Source organism: Aythya fuligula, chromosome 20 (assembly GCF_009819795.1).
Source record: "Aythya fuligula isolate bAytFul2 chromosome 20, bAytFul2.pri, whole genome shotgun sequence".
NCBI lineage: Eukaryota > Metazoa > Chordata > Aves > Anseriformes > Anatidae > Aythya > Aythya fuligula.
In genome coordinates this window covers 3533594-3550936 of record NC_045578.1, presented here as the reverse complement: position 1 = coordinate 3550936, position 17343 = coordinate 3533594, and the positions used below count along the sequence as shown (strand labels likewise).

The 17343-nt window shown below is 45.9% G+C and overlaps 1 protein-coding gene across 1 annotated transcript in view; it reads right to left on the bottom strand.

Moving 5' to 3' along the window:
• MYBBP1A (MYB binding protein 1a) overlaps nt 1-17343 on the bottom strand; it is a 59620-nt gene that overhangs the window by 13795 nt on the left and 28482 nt on the right. Inside the window, exon 24 of the mRNA XM_032201134.1 lies at nt 938-1051. Coding sequence (XP_032057025.1) covers nt 938-1051 — 114 coding nt within the window. The remainder of the gene's footprint in view (nt 1-937; nt 1052-17343) is intronic.

Sequence of the window (17343 nt, the reverse complement as noted above, 5' to 3'; positions counted from 1 at the left end):
CCTTGATTTAAGCTTGCTTAGATTTGTCCCTCCTCAAAAGAAAACAAGGCTAATTGTTCTGTTCCACTATGGTAAGCTGGAATGCCCTAAATCACCAGGTAACCAGCAGTTAGGGAAACAGGAATGAAAGCTACCCTTAGGAAGAGGCCAATACTTCAGTTACATGTGAACACCAGGACTGGAATGTCCCATGTCATGGCGTTTAGTCACCACACCATAACATTAATTTGGCTGTTTGGTTCCCCCCGTCAATCCCCAAGCAGCTAATTGGATGGCATCCTTCAATCTCCTCCCTCACAGATCACCTCCTACAGAACAGCTGCACCCAGAAGCTGTCTTCAGGTACGATCCACGCCTGCCACTGCATCAGGAGCCCTGCAATTTCTGTATCACTGTTTGTTTTTTCTATACATGCACTGCTTGCCGATGTATGTAAAGGTTTCCCTGGTAAATAATTTCAGCAAAGGCGGCTGGTCCAGAAGGTCTGCAATGCACCAGGAGCCAGAAGTCTAACAAACCTCAGCTCTCTATTTGTCCTTGAATTTTATTCAAATACAGAACCTCCATAAGACTTTGTGAAATTAAGTCAGTGTTCACAATACCTTTCATTTCAAAACTTATTTTTAAAGCAACCTAAAACTGACCCGAGTGTATCCCCTAAATCTCTGTCCCTCCGCCTCTTGGCTCCATACACAAGCACTAAGCTGTACCAGGCACCTTGTTGCGCTCTGCAAAAACACATCTTGTGCTCTGCAAAAAAAATAGCAGTGCTACAAGAATGCTGTAATCCCCATGAACACCACTCAGACCTGGGGTGAGCAGGCACAACCCCATGGGAGCACAGCCTCAGACTCCAGCTCCGAGGCCACGCTCCACTCCAGCGAAAGCAGCGTCCTGCAGGTGCTCCCCGTACACTGAACACGTTGAAGCTTGTTACCTCCGACACTTGGCTGATGCTCTCTCTGATCAATTCCTCCCACTCCTCCTCGGTCATGGAGAGCTTCAGCTCACGAAGCGGCAGAACCTTCTGGAGAAGCAGGCAGGCCTGGGCCTGAAAGAGAAAGGGAAGAGAAGGCGTGAAACTGCGCGCTCTCTAGGGAAGGTGTTAGCAATGCAAATACCCCACTGAAGCAAACAACTTAGCCCAGCAGCTGGGGAACGCTGTGTTACAGACACTGCATTTATCATCGCCCTGTTAGAAAGCAGCCTCTAGACCCTGACGGAGCCAGTCCTCAGCAGAGAGGGTCGTGATTGCTGGTTGAACACACGGATTTAGAAGCGGAGGTCAAAGGGGTGGGAAGGGATCATGCTGCTCCTGGATTCGGGCACTGCTATCTGAAACATGCTTTCATATCTGGTCTGAGCACACTGATTTAGTCCCCACAAGTCTTCAGGCAGCTCTTTGCGTGACTCTACCCTTTCCTGTGCCCTGACAAACGCGGTAGGCACAAATAAACAAAAATAAAAGCTGGCAGATCAGCAAACGCTGCTTTCCAAAGGAACCCAGATGGAAGCTGCTGTTCGAGCAGCACTCAGCCTTGCCCTGCAGTCAGGCTCACTCGGTAAGCCTGGAAGTTAACACAGCAATGAGAAAGGGCAGCCAGTGGAAAACCAACAGTAATCTGCAATCTTCTCACCTGTCCTTTCCTGTTTCAGCATCCCCCTTGTAAGGTTCTTAGGTACAAGATTAATTCAGCAATGGACAAAAGCAAATGACAGAAACACAGAGAATACTCTAATGAGGATTAGTGCAAATAGTTTAGAGGATTTAAAGGGAATGTTTTCCTAACAGCATGGAGTTAGTGAGCAAATTCTATCCACATACAAAGACAAATTACTGCCTCTAGCTGCCACCATGCAGACCAAAATCGAATGCAGGTATAAATACCAAAAATCATTGGGAATTGTATCAAGAATTAATCTCGTCCAAAGGAAGCAAGGGCTGCCCTTTTTTAAGCATACACTGCAGCTGAACCCACCCCTACAAACAACAACCGAGCTGAATTTGTGAAATTCTTTATCAAAGATGCCCTTGAGATCAAAAGTCTAAGAGATCTCAAGAAAAAAAAAAAAATAGACTGGTGATACAAAACCTGGCCTGCAGATACCCCATAGACACAAAGGAAGGAACCTGAAAACCATACAGCAGGGGGCTAGAAACTGGCCACGTGGTACCCACACTTTGGAGCATTTGTAGGGAACTCTTTGTTAAACAACTCAAGGTGAGGGAAGAGAAGAAATCTCTAGATTTCCTGAGAGCATTAAGAGCATCCAGTGTTGTAGGCGGTCAAACCCCCAGCCTGAAGGGCTCAGGAAGGTCTGTGCGCCCCATCCAGCACACTCCAGTCTCCTGTGATGGAGGGTTATGTGTTTCTCAATGCCCAATTATCCCACAGGCACGCAGAGCAGCTTTCTGTATTAAAGGATCTGCTGGAGGGACAAGACATCAAACACGAGGCCCCCACCAGAAAACTCCAGTGCTTGTGTTTGTGTTACACCAGAGCAATGTCACACAGCGATGTGAGCTTACCTCCAGCTTGCACCAGTGTGGCCAACGTACAAAATTATCCAACTAGAGCAAGCTTTCACCAACAAACTACTTCTGTTCATTACTTGGGGGAGAACAGAAGGGAGAAACCAACAAGACTACGTCAAGAGATTTATGTTGATTTAATGAGAGAGGGAGAGCCCTAATGCCATGTTCGAGGCAGGCGAGCTTACATATTCCTTGTAATTATGGGGAGGCTGCGTCCTACAGAACAAATTATGGCATGTCTGCATGCATGTACCAAATGTAGTGGAAAGTCACTTCGGTGCAATTACAGCGAGAACGTGACCCTCGCAGTAAATGAAAGGCCATAATTCATTCTGAAGGGCTCAGGCAGGGTCATAAACCTCAAGGCACCATCTCTTCGGCAATTACAAAAGCATTCACACTGCAAATGGGGGAAAAGCACAGAGAGGGGGCCTCTTAAGCAACCCTGGTGGTACTGCAGGATTTACTCAAGAGATGAGCAGAGGACCAGAGGCACAAGGAAGCACACCAGTCAGCAGTGGCAAGAGTGCTGCAGTGAGGAAAAGAGCTGGAAAGGAATCAAAGCCATCCAAAGGAACAAGGAGCTCTGCAGACCTGAGGTTCAATGGATGGACTGACAGAGAGACCCTAAACAAGACCTGCTTCTTGGTCAGCACTACGCTTGACAATGACTTAAAAAGAAAGGAAGAAACCTGCTGCACATCCATCCCTTCTGTGTCACAGGCTGGGAAGTCAAAATACCCAGGCATCTGAGCACCCTGGCTGGTGCTATCCCTTTTTAGTAGTTTTGTCACGCTCCCAGCTTTCATACCTCCAACCCCTATATTAGATTCAAGCAAAGAGAAAATAAGTTTTGATTTCCATGTAATTAAAACATTGCTATTGCTGTACTCAACGCACTCCTGTGTTTCATGATTGTTTCTTTAACCCAGTGATAATTTAGTATCAAGCGTGAACAACTTTCCTCATTTGAAAGAGTAATAGTGAAATAAGAGATCTGCTTGTTGGTTGAAATAAAATTGGGCTTAAGAACATCTCGGTTGGAGAGCAGACGTGACACTAATAATTATAATGTCCTACGCTGGAGTTTAAGGTGATCGTATTTATCGCACACTCGGTGACTCCTCTGATCTCAGATGCAGTTATTAACGTGCAGCTCTCACACAGCCTATTTTTCCAGAGCAAACTGCGCAGTTAAATAGAGGAAGTTAAAGCACTGGGAGAAGAGCTGACTCGAGTGGAGTCAGCCAGAAGGCTCAGGGGCAGAACCAAAACTAAAACCCAGTTCTTCAACACAGCAGGAAAGAGCACGGCCCACTCCTCCCACCGATGCTATCCCATTTCTGCAAGTTCAAGCCAGAACAGGAGAGGCACCGATATCCCTCTTTAGAGAGAGGCACATCCACTGCACTTTGCTCCCAGCACTGATCAGCACCTGAAGAAGGATCCTAGATGCCACCAGGAGATTGCTTAACCAGTAAATGCTCTCAGGGAAACCATCTAGCAAGCAGGACCACAAAGCTGCCACATCATCTTGGAAAATAACAGCCTTCAGCCCTGGCCTTTCAGCAACAAACTCATCCGATGTGCTGTCAGGGCTCCCCCCCGAGAAATGCCGAACCGCTGGCTGAAAGGTCAGGGAACAGCTCCCTGCAGAACAGTCCCTGGCAGGAGTCACAAAAAGGGTTTTAAACGCTCAAAAAGATTTGCTTTCACGAGTTCCAGGAGCTTCTCCTGAAAACAAGTGCTTTATCACCTAACGTAAGCGGGGCTAGGAGTAGAGGTGCTATGCAGAAATAAGGAAGGACCCAAAGTGACCCGGATTCCCAGATCCCTTGAAATCACAAAGGAACAGCTCTCTCTTTGCAGTTCACCTCCTTTATCTTCCCTAAAAAAACAGACACAATGCAGCCGAAAGGATAAACATTAGGGACGTGAACTTCTACGCATTTGGAAGTGAATGTTCACTTCTCACCTCCCACCTGCTTCCAAGGTTTCCAGACACCACATGCCATTTCACCTCAGCATCACGCTAGCCTGCTTTTTGAGAGCCCAGCTACTCAATGTTTTCCAAGAATGAGGCCGTTCAGAGGATTTTTCAAGCCATCTCCCAGGCTGAGCCTCTTCCCATTGCTAGTCACTTCTGCAAACCAGCTGCTGTTACTTGGCGGCGCACTGTGACAGTGCGCGTAACCCAGAAAGATCCTTCAGAAACAAAAAATTGCCACAAAATCTACCCATTTTCTGTTCTGTGAAACAGAGGGTTTAGTGTGTGTGCACAAATGCAAGAAAAACGTGCGCAGGAAAACTGCATTCATGCAAGATGTTTCCATTCACGTGTATTAAAAAAAAAATAGCATTTCACAAGCTTGTGCAACAACACAAGCCCTCTCCTGGCTGAGCAGCAGTAAAGAAAAACCATTCCCTCTATACACATCACACCCGGATCCCTGTCTACGTTCTTACAGCTTTCTCGGAAAAAGGACTGTCCAGGTGCCCACTAGAAGCAGCACTGATCCTACACAAAGCAGCAATTCCTGCCTCCTCACCAAGGCTTCTGAAGAGCAAGACCACACGCAGAACACATTAGGAGGAGCCAAGCCACCCCAGCGGTACAAACCCTCAGCATCAGAGCATTATTAACCCCTGTCATTTCTCACAGTCCATCCTTTACCCTTAACATGTTCATGATGTGTCTTTTACACGCGATGCAGGCACCAGCTGCACACATTTTACCATCATGTCACAGACCAGCAGCAATTTGAATTGGGTTTGGCAATTTTGGAAGCTGCCACAACAACACTGCTACCAGGAATCTCAAAGAGGCTTCTCTGCATTTTCTCAGTGCCAAACCAAGCCTGCTGTGTTTACGACAGCCCTGCAAAGGAGCCAAGTGTCATCAGCACTTCACAAGCGGACAGAAATAGCAGAACACCCAAGGGTCCCAGCTACCAAACTCCGGTCCAGTTCAGAAGAGAAAGCTCCCACCACCACCAAGCACAGCCTCTGAAATGAGAATGTGTGAGAATATTCCCAGGCAGTGACAGCTTTTTATTAAGGAGGGAGAAGAATGCTGCAGCCCAGCCATGCCCTAGGAGCCGCTCGGTTGCCTACTCAGAGCATTTACTCCTTAAGTTCAGTAAAAACAAAACAAAACAAAGGCCATAAAATAGTACAAAAAATAAATACAAGTGAATTCTGTTCAAGCAAGGATAGTAGATACATACATACACTCCCACATATATCTATCAACCATATAACTAAATGAGGCAGAAAGGCTCATTATCAGTCCACGTGGGAGAAGAGAACAAACAATAACTAACTGTAGTGCTGACCCTGTGGTTTTCTGGCAGTTTTGTTTATTTCTTTCTTATCCAGAATGACTACACAAAATGCCATTCAGTATCAATGGTCAAGATTTCTCTCTGAGACAGTAAACGTGCTCCCTGCAGTAACTGAGATGTGCTGCTAATTGCCAGATGTGCTCACCTCCCTGTTTTGGAAGCTAAAAAGGAGAGCAGGCTGGCTGGGTTACACAACCTACCTTTACCCTTTTCAGTAAAGGACAAGACATGCAGCCCGACTGCTTTAAATGGCAAGCAACGGATTAACCCCTGCCAATTCAGCCACTGTCTTCTTATTGAAGCTTTCTTATTGAGAACCTAGCACGGGGTAGCCATGTAGGTCGGAACAGCAGCTCTCTTCAGTCTCCGTCCTGCTGAGCTGGATGGAGGGAAATGGACCAAGATGTCTTTGATTCACTGCAGTTGTGGAAGAGAAAAGCCACAGAGAAACAAGCCTTTGTGGCGATTATGTCTGCAATGTTGAAGAGACAAAGGCACGACCTAAATTCATGTTAAAAAAAATAACACACCACTGTTAATAGGAAGACACTCGATTCTTATGCAATGAGAAATGCTTTTCTCAGTCCCAGGTGTTTTAGGAAGCCGGCTGGAGGTGGCTTTGTGAGTGAGTGAAAAAAGGTATCACACAAACACATTCCCATGAGAAAAGACACTGAAACCAGCAGTCACCCACTGCCATCAGCAGAGGAGCAAGAACAGGAGGGTGTGCTCACCCTGCAGCACCCCAAAGGGGGTCTGAGGGCTCACGTTTGGCAGCTGATCCCAAAGCAGCCTGCAGGGGAAAGCTGATTACCTTCCAAGCTCCCTTGGGTACTTCCCGCTTAGAGAAGAGAGGCACCAAGTTAGCTGGCTGGCCCAGAGCACACAGCAGGACAGTAAGAGTCTCCTGACCCAGGACGGTCCCTGAGCTGCAGCAGTCCTCCCTACACGTTTTAACAGACATGGTGAGAAGTTTAAATGCTTACCAAAGACACAAAGATGCATTTTCCCCACCCATCATTTTTTTTAAGGGGCACAGTTTTATCAACATGAAGCATGCCACCAGCCTGACAAGTGCTTCTCTTTCCCTTTTTATGTATATAGAAATAAATAAAGGGAATATAAATGCACACACAGAGAGAACCTTAGAAAATGACAAGTTTTTGCAACTCAAACTTATTTTTAGGACTGAAGAAGCATCAGGAGCTTTAGTGCTATCATCATTTCACTGCTCTTGGAAGTCCAGGAGACAAAAATATACAGGTGGCATCACACCACACAGGCTACTGGCATTTCAGAGCACTGGTATCTCCCCTCTGGCATACACACGACAGCAGCAAGGCTGCTGGATAACCTGACCTGCCAGCACATTTGATTTAGTGAAGGAATACATTATAAAACAGCAGCTCGCAGTATGTAATCCTCAGCATTAAGACTATTCTCCAACCACAGGGATATGGCAAAAAAATAAATGCACTTCTGAAAATTCTCACCTACCAAGGCCTGTGAGACCGCAATCACACGGATCACACGCTGCATTAGCAACAAATGCTACCAGGAAAGCTGGGCTAAAAAAACATATGCCAAGAATATGGGAAATTCTAAACGAGCCTTTTTTTTTGAATTGTAAAAAATAGTCAAACTATGAAATAAATTCCTAGGCTATGTGCCATTTGTTGCTTGTTAAAAAACAAGAAAACACAGCACGCTGCAGCTAACAGGTCTCCTGGTTATAGGAGAGTAACTTGTCATTTATTACTACAGGGCAGGGCGTCCAGAGCACCACAGCAGAAGTCTCTTCCAATTACTGTCACAGCTTTTATGAAAAGAAAACTAACAGCATGCAAAGCCACGAAGCAAGTGCTAATCTACCCCCATTTCTACTCCTACGGTTCCCCTATTTTTGTGTTTACGTTGGGTGTGGGATGGAGAGAACGGCTCCAACAGCACAGCACTGAGTTTTGAAAGGGCTTGCTTTCATTCCTCTGCCACATTTGCTCTTTGCATTTTACCATTTATGAGCCTGTAAGCTACAGATCTGTTTGATAACAGTTTGGCAGGCAGAACCCAAGTTAGGAACACCCCAGAAAGTTATTCAAAAGGACAAATTATGAGAGTTAAAGGAGAAAAACCTTTAAAAGAGATGAGCATGGTGCTCCCTGCTCCGTACAGCAGGTTTGCAGCAGGCAGTGCAGAAGCAAGAGCAGTTCCATACATATTGCGAGGTATACACAAGCTTGCTGTCGTACCTTGACACATTATAAACAGAATTATAAAAGATTCGGATAACCCACAGAGCCCTGCAAAGCTGTGGACATGAAGGAAGTGTCATGACCAGTATTTAATGGAGGAATTTAACTTGTGACTTAACTTAAAAGCCTGGACTTTCACACAGCCCGTTGACCTCAAAAGGATCAAACTGCAAATTCTCTGGGGAAGACAAGAGGAGGGGGAAAAAAAGGACTCTCTCCCTTTCCTAAGTTAAGGACAAACAAAACAAGTATCCTCCAAGAGCACTAACCAGTATTCTCACTGAAGAAGCATCAAATGCCAAACATTTACTTAAAACATACAAAGGCTTTAGGCATAGCAAAAGAAAACCAGAGACAACTAAGAAAGCTCTAGTTTCCCTCAGTCCCCAAGCTGTAACTGCAGCACTCTGCACGTGGCACACGCAGACGTGTTTCATGTGTTTCAGTTGCAAGGGGACGGGAAGATAAGGCAAAGCCTCGACTGTGGCTTTAAAAAGCTATTTTTGAGAACAAACATTAATGTTAAACAGCCACAGCACTGCCGGAACGATGCACATAAAAGCAGTGGGGCTGAGGTTCCCAGCTGGCAGCTAGCTGCAAGGTTTCAGAGTGCAAAGCACTGGCCCCTTCTGGGATAAAAGGGACTTGGTACAGCATGGCTGATGTGTTCGGATGTGCCAACTGCCCATGCAAGGACACATGAGCATCTCCACAACTCTTTCTTGGTTTAAAAATATGCTGAACAGTCAACCTCCCAAGGCAGCCTCGTAAATTGGACATCCACCTCTACCTGAAACCTATCCTGATGCCCTTTCTGGTGCTGAGCACCACACTGTCAGCAGGAGAAATCCTGTGCAGAGCTCCTGCCTGCAGGGCCTGTGCAGGGCCTATGAAGCTGGTGAAGGTTCTGGAACACAAATCCTGTGAGGGGCGGCTGAGGGAACTGGGGGTGTTTGGTCTGGGGAAGGGGAGGCTCGGGGGAGGCCTCATTGCTCTCTGCAACTCCCTGAAAGGAAAGTGTGGGGAGCTGGGGGTCGGCCTCTCCTCACAGCTAACCAGTGATAGGACCAGAGGGAATGGCCTCAGGTTGTGCCAGGGGAGGTTCAGGTTGGGAATGAGGAGACATTTCTGCTCAGGAAGAGCAGTCAGGCACTGGGTTGCCCAGGGAGGTGGTGGAGTCACCGTCCCTGGGGGTGTTCAAGGGAAGGTTGGACGTGGTGCTTGGGGACATGGTTTAGTGGGTGATGGTGGTGGTAGGGGGATGGTTGGACCAGATGATCTTGGAGGCCTTTTCCAACCTTAATGATTCTGTGTGCAGAGCAGGCCCAGTGACAGCCCCCACAGGCCAGCCGTGTTATCCGGGACTGCCCAGGCTCCTGGGGCCTTCCAGCAGTCACAGCCAGCTCATGCTGGCCCGGAAAGACCACAGAAATCTATCCTGCACAATCATCTTGCTCAGAAGCTGAATTCAATATTCCCTGCTACAACCCAGTGCCTCCAGACTAATCAATCAGCTCTTTCAAGACATTCCCTTGGCCGGCCTTGCCAAGGCCCAATATTGCTGTCGGTGACAGGGGAACGTGAGCAGGATCCAACGTGGCAGGCACCGAAGTCGTCTCACCAGACACCAGTTTCCTGGCCTGTAAACCTGCCCTCCTGCCTCCAGGCATGGCCAAGGCAGAATAATGAAATAGAAGCAAACACAGAGCAAAATCCCCTGCCCACCAGCCCCTGCCCTTGCTCCCACACCCTCCCTGTGCACCCAACACCCCCTGCAATGCTCTGGACCAGGAAGGAATTTCCTCCTCACCCTCCCTCGCTCTGGCCTTGCCAAAAAAACAGCAAAGAGGAGATTTACAAACCCAAGAACAAGATTTTCCAGCCAAAAAGTGATCACAACAAATGGTATTTTACAGTTTAAATTAAGTTCCTGTGACAAATGGATGAGAAAAAGTTTGCAAGGCTAGTTAATTACAATATGTAAAGCATTTATGTGGCATCTAAATCATATTTTACAACCTTGGATGACAGAGGCAATCTTACTCAGTGTACTCCCACCAAACATCCTAGCTCATCAGGCTCTTGCAGTTTTCGGTGTTTTAGAATAAACCATTCTGCACTGCAAACCAGTTTCATCCCAAGTAGACTGCACCTGTTCCTCTCTCCTAGTAAAAAAGCAGATTTCCACAGATACAGCAGGATACTTTCCATCCAGGAAGCTTTAAATAACTCACAACAGCTTGCATATTAGCACGTTTAAAAATAATTGTCACACATGAGACACATTTTGCTCATCTACCAGATGTAGATTATCTGTTAAGGCCTTCTTGAGCGCAAGAAATTATCAATGAGCTTTGTTTTTTCGTGCCTCATTTTTAATGATAACTTTTATTTCTTAACCCTTGAAACAGCCAACATCCTTCTCTCTAGCCAACTTCTAAACAAGCTAAGCAGTAGTTTGCAAATGCAAGGCGTTGTTGTGTCCTTATGGCATCTGGAACATACAGCCCCAGTAATTCCCAGTGCAGGCCAGCCTTCCTGTCACTACCTCCAGCTCACGGGGAAACAGAAAATGGCAAAGGAATTGCCAGCTTATCACCTGCTAGGTGGAGCAGTAAGTCTCCTCCTCAGAAGCTGAACTGGGTCTCACCTCCAGAAAAAGAGCTCGTCACCAGGGACTGAGAGGTGCTGGAAATCTCTTGCCAAAATGAAAGTAAGGGAAAACCAAATGCACAGGCTGTTGGTGCTACACTCAGATCTTCATCCCTGCTTTGGAAGTTCTGCTTTTGACTTTGAGGTTTCACTACCTTGCTTGCTGAGAAAGAATAAAAACTCCCTGGAAGACAGCAACTGAGACAACACCGACTGTGAAGAAATCCCATCATTCTACCCCTCCTGCTGACTCCCCACCTCCTCTTTTTAATTTTTATTATCCTTCACACCCTTCTTCACCCACAGCTCAGATGTCCTGCTTTAAGCAGCAGAAAGGAGAAGTCAAGAAATCTATACAAGTCCATGACTATTCCCAAGGCTCTGAGCAGCAGCTGTTGCATCGATCAGACGGGCTGTTAACTTCATTCTGCTGCTACCGAGCGCTTGTCTACACTACAGAAAGTTTTATCACATTAGCTATGCTGGCATATCCTCCTCCTTCACAGCATGGAAGCAGCTATTCCAAGACACGAGCACTTTAAACCACCACCACTCAATCTGGCCGAAAACACGGGATGAGCTAAACCCCACAGAAACCACTTTATGCAATACAGCTGCACCTACACTTACCGTTAGGTCAGCCTGAGCCCTACAGGTAAGAACAGCAGAAAGCCGAGGACTGGCACTCAGGATGCTGAAGAAGCCTGCCTGCAGAGCTGGGAATATGTGCAGGGTTCACGTCCATACAGGTTTCTTCATGCCCTAAAACATCATTACTTAATTTGTTTAAGCAAGGACTCTGCAAATCACCGGCAAGTGTGCTCTCCGCTGCAGGAGGAGGGGATTTTTTCCACGCTTGGTTCCTCTACAAGCAGTGCTTTGGAGGATGCTCTTGTCAGGGTAAAAGCCTAATGAGAGGAACCCACTTCCAAGAACCTGCTCGGGACTAGGGTTGCAATGGGGCATTTGTGCTCGTTTCAGCCTGCTGCTTGTTTCAGCACCATTCTGCTGGCAGCCAGGACAGAAGAAAAGAACAAATAAAAATAAAAGCTCCCTCCCACATTCACCACAATCTAGCATGAACTAGTGACAGAAATAAGACGTTACCAGATTTTAAAGGCAATAAAGATGAGGCAGTACACGTGGGGAAAAGATCTGGCACTGCAATTTTTCAGAGGCTATCTGCTTGCTAAATGCTGTGCTGCACTGGCAGGCTTCCTGCCTGAGATGAAGGGTCTGGAGGACATTCAGGCAGTCAAAACCAAGAACAGGCCGTATAACACACCGAGCTCGTGGGCCAGGCCTGGCTGAAGGCAGTAGACACCAGCTTTGATTGTTTCATTCAGACACAGCCAGTGAACATTCAGGGCTGGGAAAGACATTATATACCTGTGCTCTTTTTTTGTTACCAGAGGCCAACTGGCAGCCCCTCAGGGGGCTGCGATCCATACGGACCGATCCATATATCGGTCTGCTGCTTTGGTGGACGCAGAGATTCATTTTTCCCCGGGGTAGCTACTTAACCATATATCAGAAGGGCCAATCAGTCTTAATGTTTTCCTCAAAAAAAAGTCAATACCTTATTATCCTAAATTCTTGGAAAATAAAAAGATGCCATAATTAAGTGAGCTGCATGAGAACACAAGATAAATCGGTAGCAGAATGCAGATTAGCATCCATGAGCAGTGATGTTTTCTTGCTCTATCCATAATGCCCAATTACAGGAATATAACTCTGGTGAGGAATATTGGTACCACTGGATGTACTGAGATCACAAGAGGAAAGAACACCAATGGACCCTCAGCAATGCATCCAAGCCTCTCCCTTCCCGCTTCAAAACAACAACAAAAAAAAGAGTAAAAAATATAAATAATAATAATAAAAATCTGGAAATATGCACCTTTCCCTCTCCACTTCCAAATACAATTCTCTCCAAAATTAAAAACAAAGTCACACTTAAAAAAAAAAAAAAAAAAAAAAAAAAGATAATAATGATTTGGTTTCTTGGTATGGCCCTGTTTATTCTGGAGCATTTCCACTTTGCTTTTACAAGCTCCTCGCTCTAAACACCAGAGGAAAAAAAAAAAACAACCTTTTGTAAAGAAATGAAAGCAAAGATTCTCACAGAACATCCCAGTAGCTAAGGCTCAAAGAACAGTGCCAAAGATGAGACAACTCTTGGAGAATCAGTACTGGGGGCACCGTCCTTTCTCTTGACATCTTCTTCAAAAATACCCCTTCCCCAAAACTTTCATTTTGTCAGTGTGGATTATACCCACATACACACGGGATTCTCAAACACCAAGAGGCTGCACTGACACCTCAAGTTACTTGCATGCATTTGTAAGACCAAAACCAAAATTGCTCCTGCCAGTTCCCTGACCTGGCTGCTCCTCCCAACACTTCCGAAGCCAGATGTCTCCTCTGCACAACAAAGCCAATTTTCCTCAATTCAGGAGGGACACGCAATAGGATTTTCTTTAGGCTATTCAAAAGGCAGCTACTGCATAATGCAGCCTATTTAAGGAGATTTTGTTAAAGTCAAATTTAATAATTTAGGAGATTTAAGAGCAGTATGTGTTTGAAAAAAGCTCAAATTGCCTAGGCACTGTGTGTCTTTTAGCTGCAGTCCCTGATTCACCAGACCAGACTTAATGTTGCAGGGATGAAGGTTATCATCTTTTGAGAACATTTATCAGCAAATAATGAGAAATTAGAATTCCAAGTCACTCAAATGTCAACTACTGAAGTTTAGCTTTCAAACTTTAAAAAAAAAAAAAAAAAAGTACACATCAGTAAAATTGTTAGCTTGGAACACTGAAATAAACAGCATTGCTAAGCAAAAAAAAAAAAAAAAAAAAAAAAAGTTGGAAATTGCACTGGGCTGAGCTTTGTAGATTCACCGATCCGGCCACTTGCCAGCATTATCTTTTCAATTTGCAGAATCCACAGAGAGAAGCATCGTGATGTGACAGAGTGCACATTGTCCCAGGGGAAGGAAGCGTGGTTCGAGTCCCTGTTCTGCTCGGGGGTTGCTGAGAAATCCTGCCAGGAGATCCTCATTCTTTCCTGCAGGGAAATCTTTACTCCTCTCTAATGCTGTAAGTTTTGCAAAGTGACCTTTCAATGCAGGCTAAGGGAAAGCAGAAACAAGCAGACAAACCCCATCCCTCCCCTATCCCCAAACAGCAACAGAGGGACCCACCACTTTCTACGGGGGCTCGTAAGCACGTCCTTGTCAGCGAACACTGCTCAGGTTGGCATTTGGTTTTGCACTGCAGAAGCCCTCATCTTTCACCACCTGCCAACAAAACTCCCCACACTCTTGCTATTATTTCCAAACCATTATCCAGCAGCCCGCTGTGAACACAGCACCAAACGCTACCCAAAACTTCCAGCCTGACATTTAGAAAATATTTTGCCACATGAATACAGCTCAAGCCCATACGATGGTCACCGGCTCATCACAACCACAGGTGTTTCCTCCCCTTCTGCCTGTGCTGTTATTAAATACACAGCAACGAGCCTGCCTCCAAGCACAGCTCTCCATGCGCTCCGTACCTGCTCACGGAGCTGCCGACGGGGCTGCGTTTGCCAGGCTGAGCAGAGCACACTTGGGAGGTTCGCTCTCAGTGCACATCTCTTTAAAAACTATCAACTCCCCATGTGGCAGATGGCAAGTTTAATTTACTAGGCTAGGAAATTACTCTGCCATGGAAAATCACTGCAATGTGGGATGTATCTAACTCAGCAAGTCCATCCAAGACACAGGGCTGTTAATGCTACCCATTGATCCCAACCTTGCATAGCTCTGGCCAGCAGCTGTCTCCAGTACCAGCTAAAGCCTATGTGACCTTCTGATTTTCTTATTTCTTCCCAGCAACACACTGGATGTGTGCTTCCTCTGATATTTTGGATGTGCTACATGGTCATCGGCACAATTAGCTGAACAGCAGTGAGCAGAATGAGCAGTCTGCATCCTCAGAATCAGAACGAAGAGGCAAGGAAGAGCTTTTGTGTGTTTGTGCTGTGCTCGGAGTGGTGGAATTTAAAGACTGGGACACCTACGAGGGCAGCTTCCCTGTGCCAGCCTGGCATCACTATGGATGTGCAGACATCTGCCTGATAGACACCTTTTTTTTGCAAAATACAGAGGAGCCATTAAAATGCACCAAGAAATACAGGAGAAACCCTCATCTGAAGACAAAAAAATGAGCAAATGTGAGCAGTTAGCAGCACGCATGATGTTCCAAAGAGACCCTGCAAGGCCCAGCGACAGGGGCCTGTCCGAATGAAACACAACATAAGCACACAACGTGCTCAGCACAAGTACAAGCAGAAACTCATGCCATGGGATTTCAAGCACTCAGCCTAAATGCAGTCAGGAGGACCTGAAAAATTTAAACAGCTCTTTTTAAATTTTCAACCATCTCATACAAGCAAGAGGAAAGCGAGAAACATGGCTTAAAGCAATCACTGGAGAAGGCCACATTTTACTATCGCATCAGACACCTTTCCAAAGAACAGCAGAGACTATTTATGGATGCTGTCAACATCTTCAGATCCTCTGAAATAAAACAGTTTCTTTTTGAGCTCTCCCAATGCAAGAGGCTCTCAAAAATGAAAGCTGGGATACAATAATCCATGTCCACAACCATCTGAAAGGTCTAGGAATTAAAAATCTTGGTACAAAAAATGTAGAGCACTGGCCCTGACCCAGCAAAGCACTTAAGCATCCAAGTGTTCCCCCTTCAGCTTCAGAGGGCCAGTTTACATACCTAGAGTTACAACATGTCACAGGGCTGTGCTGGCTCGGGACCAGATAGCTCAAAAATGTGCAAGAGACCACCCCTGGTTCAGCTTTACCTTGCAGCACTCAGGATCTCCTTGACCATCTCCTTACAGAAAACAAAAACAGGAACAGGAGCAGGACGCTCACTGGAGCCAAAGCGTGTCAGTCTGACACACATTTTCCAGCTGCAAATGGCTTCTCTTGTAAGAAGGGTCACTAAAAAAAGGGCATATAGTGGACAGAGGAAGACAGCAGCCACTGTGACAATGCATGGCACAAAGAAATCTGCACTGCCTGCAGGTAATTCACCCTCCTGAAGCTCTGCTCACCTCGATGTGACCCTGGGACGAGTCCTCCCCCTAGTGACACCTCTGCGAAGGACAGAGGCACCACACGTCCTACCTCTGCGAGGCGACAGGGGATGCTTTGAAGGGCTGGTACTGGCACCAGCAGTCCAGCTCTCCCTTCGGATGGAAAGGGGCAGAGCTGAACTGGTGCTGGTGCTCATCTGGGAAGGTTTCTTTTGCTTCATGATTAACAACAGCTAATGCAAAATATTCCATAACAAGTCCTTCCCAATACCACCTGCTGGAAACTATCTGCGAGGATGCAGGCGAGGCATGGTGCATGAACGTAGTGATCTGTTCATTTATCACAGCACGAGGAGGAACTCTCCCACACATACACACAGAGGGGTGCTGGCTCCTGACGCTTTGCAGTGCCTTTACTGCTTTTGCAGTATTAAAGTTTAATTACTTTTTAACTTAGATACTTACACAGAACATAAACCGCTCAGAACGATAACTGTCAACCAGCCAAGACCTCTTTGGCAGGACTTCGGGATCATGTTTTAGTCTTCTGGTGATGGCAGCTCTGGCACAGAATTGCTTCAGTTCTGTAAAAGTATGTCTATATATGTTTGATCCCTTTGGGGAGACTGCCAAAGTACCAAGATTAATTAGCAACTTACCCAAAATACACTCTCTATTAGATCTTAAAGGGTTCCTTGTCACAGAATGCTTTATAAAAACACATTTTGAAATATTAATGAATCTATATGACAAAAGATGACATTTTGAACTCCGTCTCAGTGCCCATTCTCATCTCCACACTAAGTAAAATGACTTTTATTAGTTTCATGACAGCTCTGCACTTACATCAGCTTTGCAGAGCTGTAGCCAAATCATGGAAAAGAAACACACTTGATGGACAAATAGAGCATCGTTATGCTCCCAGCTACTGCGACGTCCTCAATCAATATAGCTTTGAAAGTAAATAAGATGACAGGGATGCATTCAAACAGATGTGTGACTACGCTGCAGAAATAACTACAAAGGCTCTTAGTAATTGTGTTGAAATGTACAGTTGTAGTGCCTTTCCCAAGGGAGCAGAACAAGGGACAGATACCAATTCATTTGCCTAAACCCTGGCAAAACATTACAGACTGGAAGCAGTCTGTGTCTGCCAGTGAAACCAGGACAAGGACAACAACTTACTCCTGGTAGCAGTGGATGGTTCGTTTACTAGTCTTTCCCAAACTGGTTGTGACCATAAATTAAATTTCTATCAGAACTCAAAGCCAAAAGAGGTGGGGCCTGTGTTGAGCCACTTACCCTTATGAGGCCTTTGCACAACAGCTGATACACAAAGCCATTAAACTTAATTAAACCCAACAATGGAGGAGTCAACCCTTAAAAGAAGGCTTCCCTACAGAGGTTACCACCGGTGAGATATCTCCAACCATGTGCCCAAGGCAAAAGCTCTTCT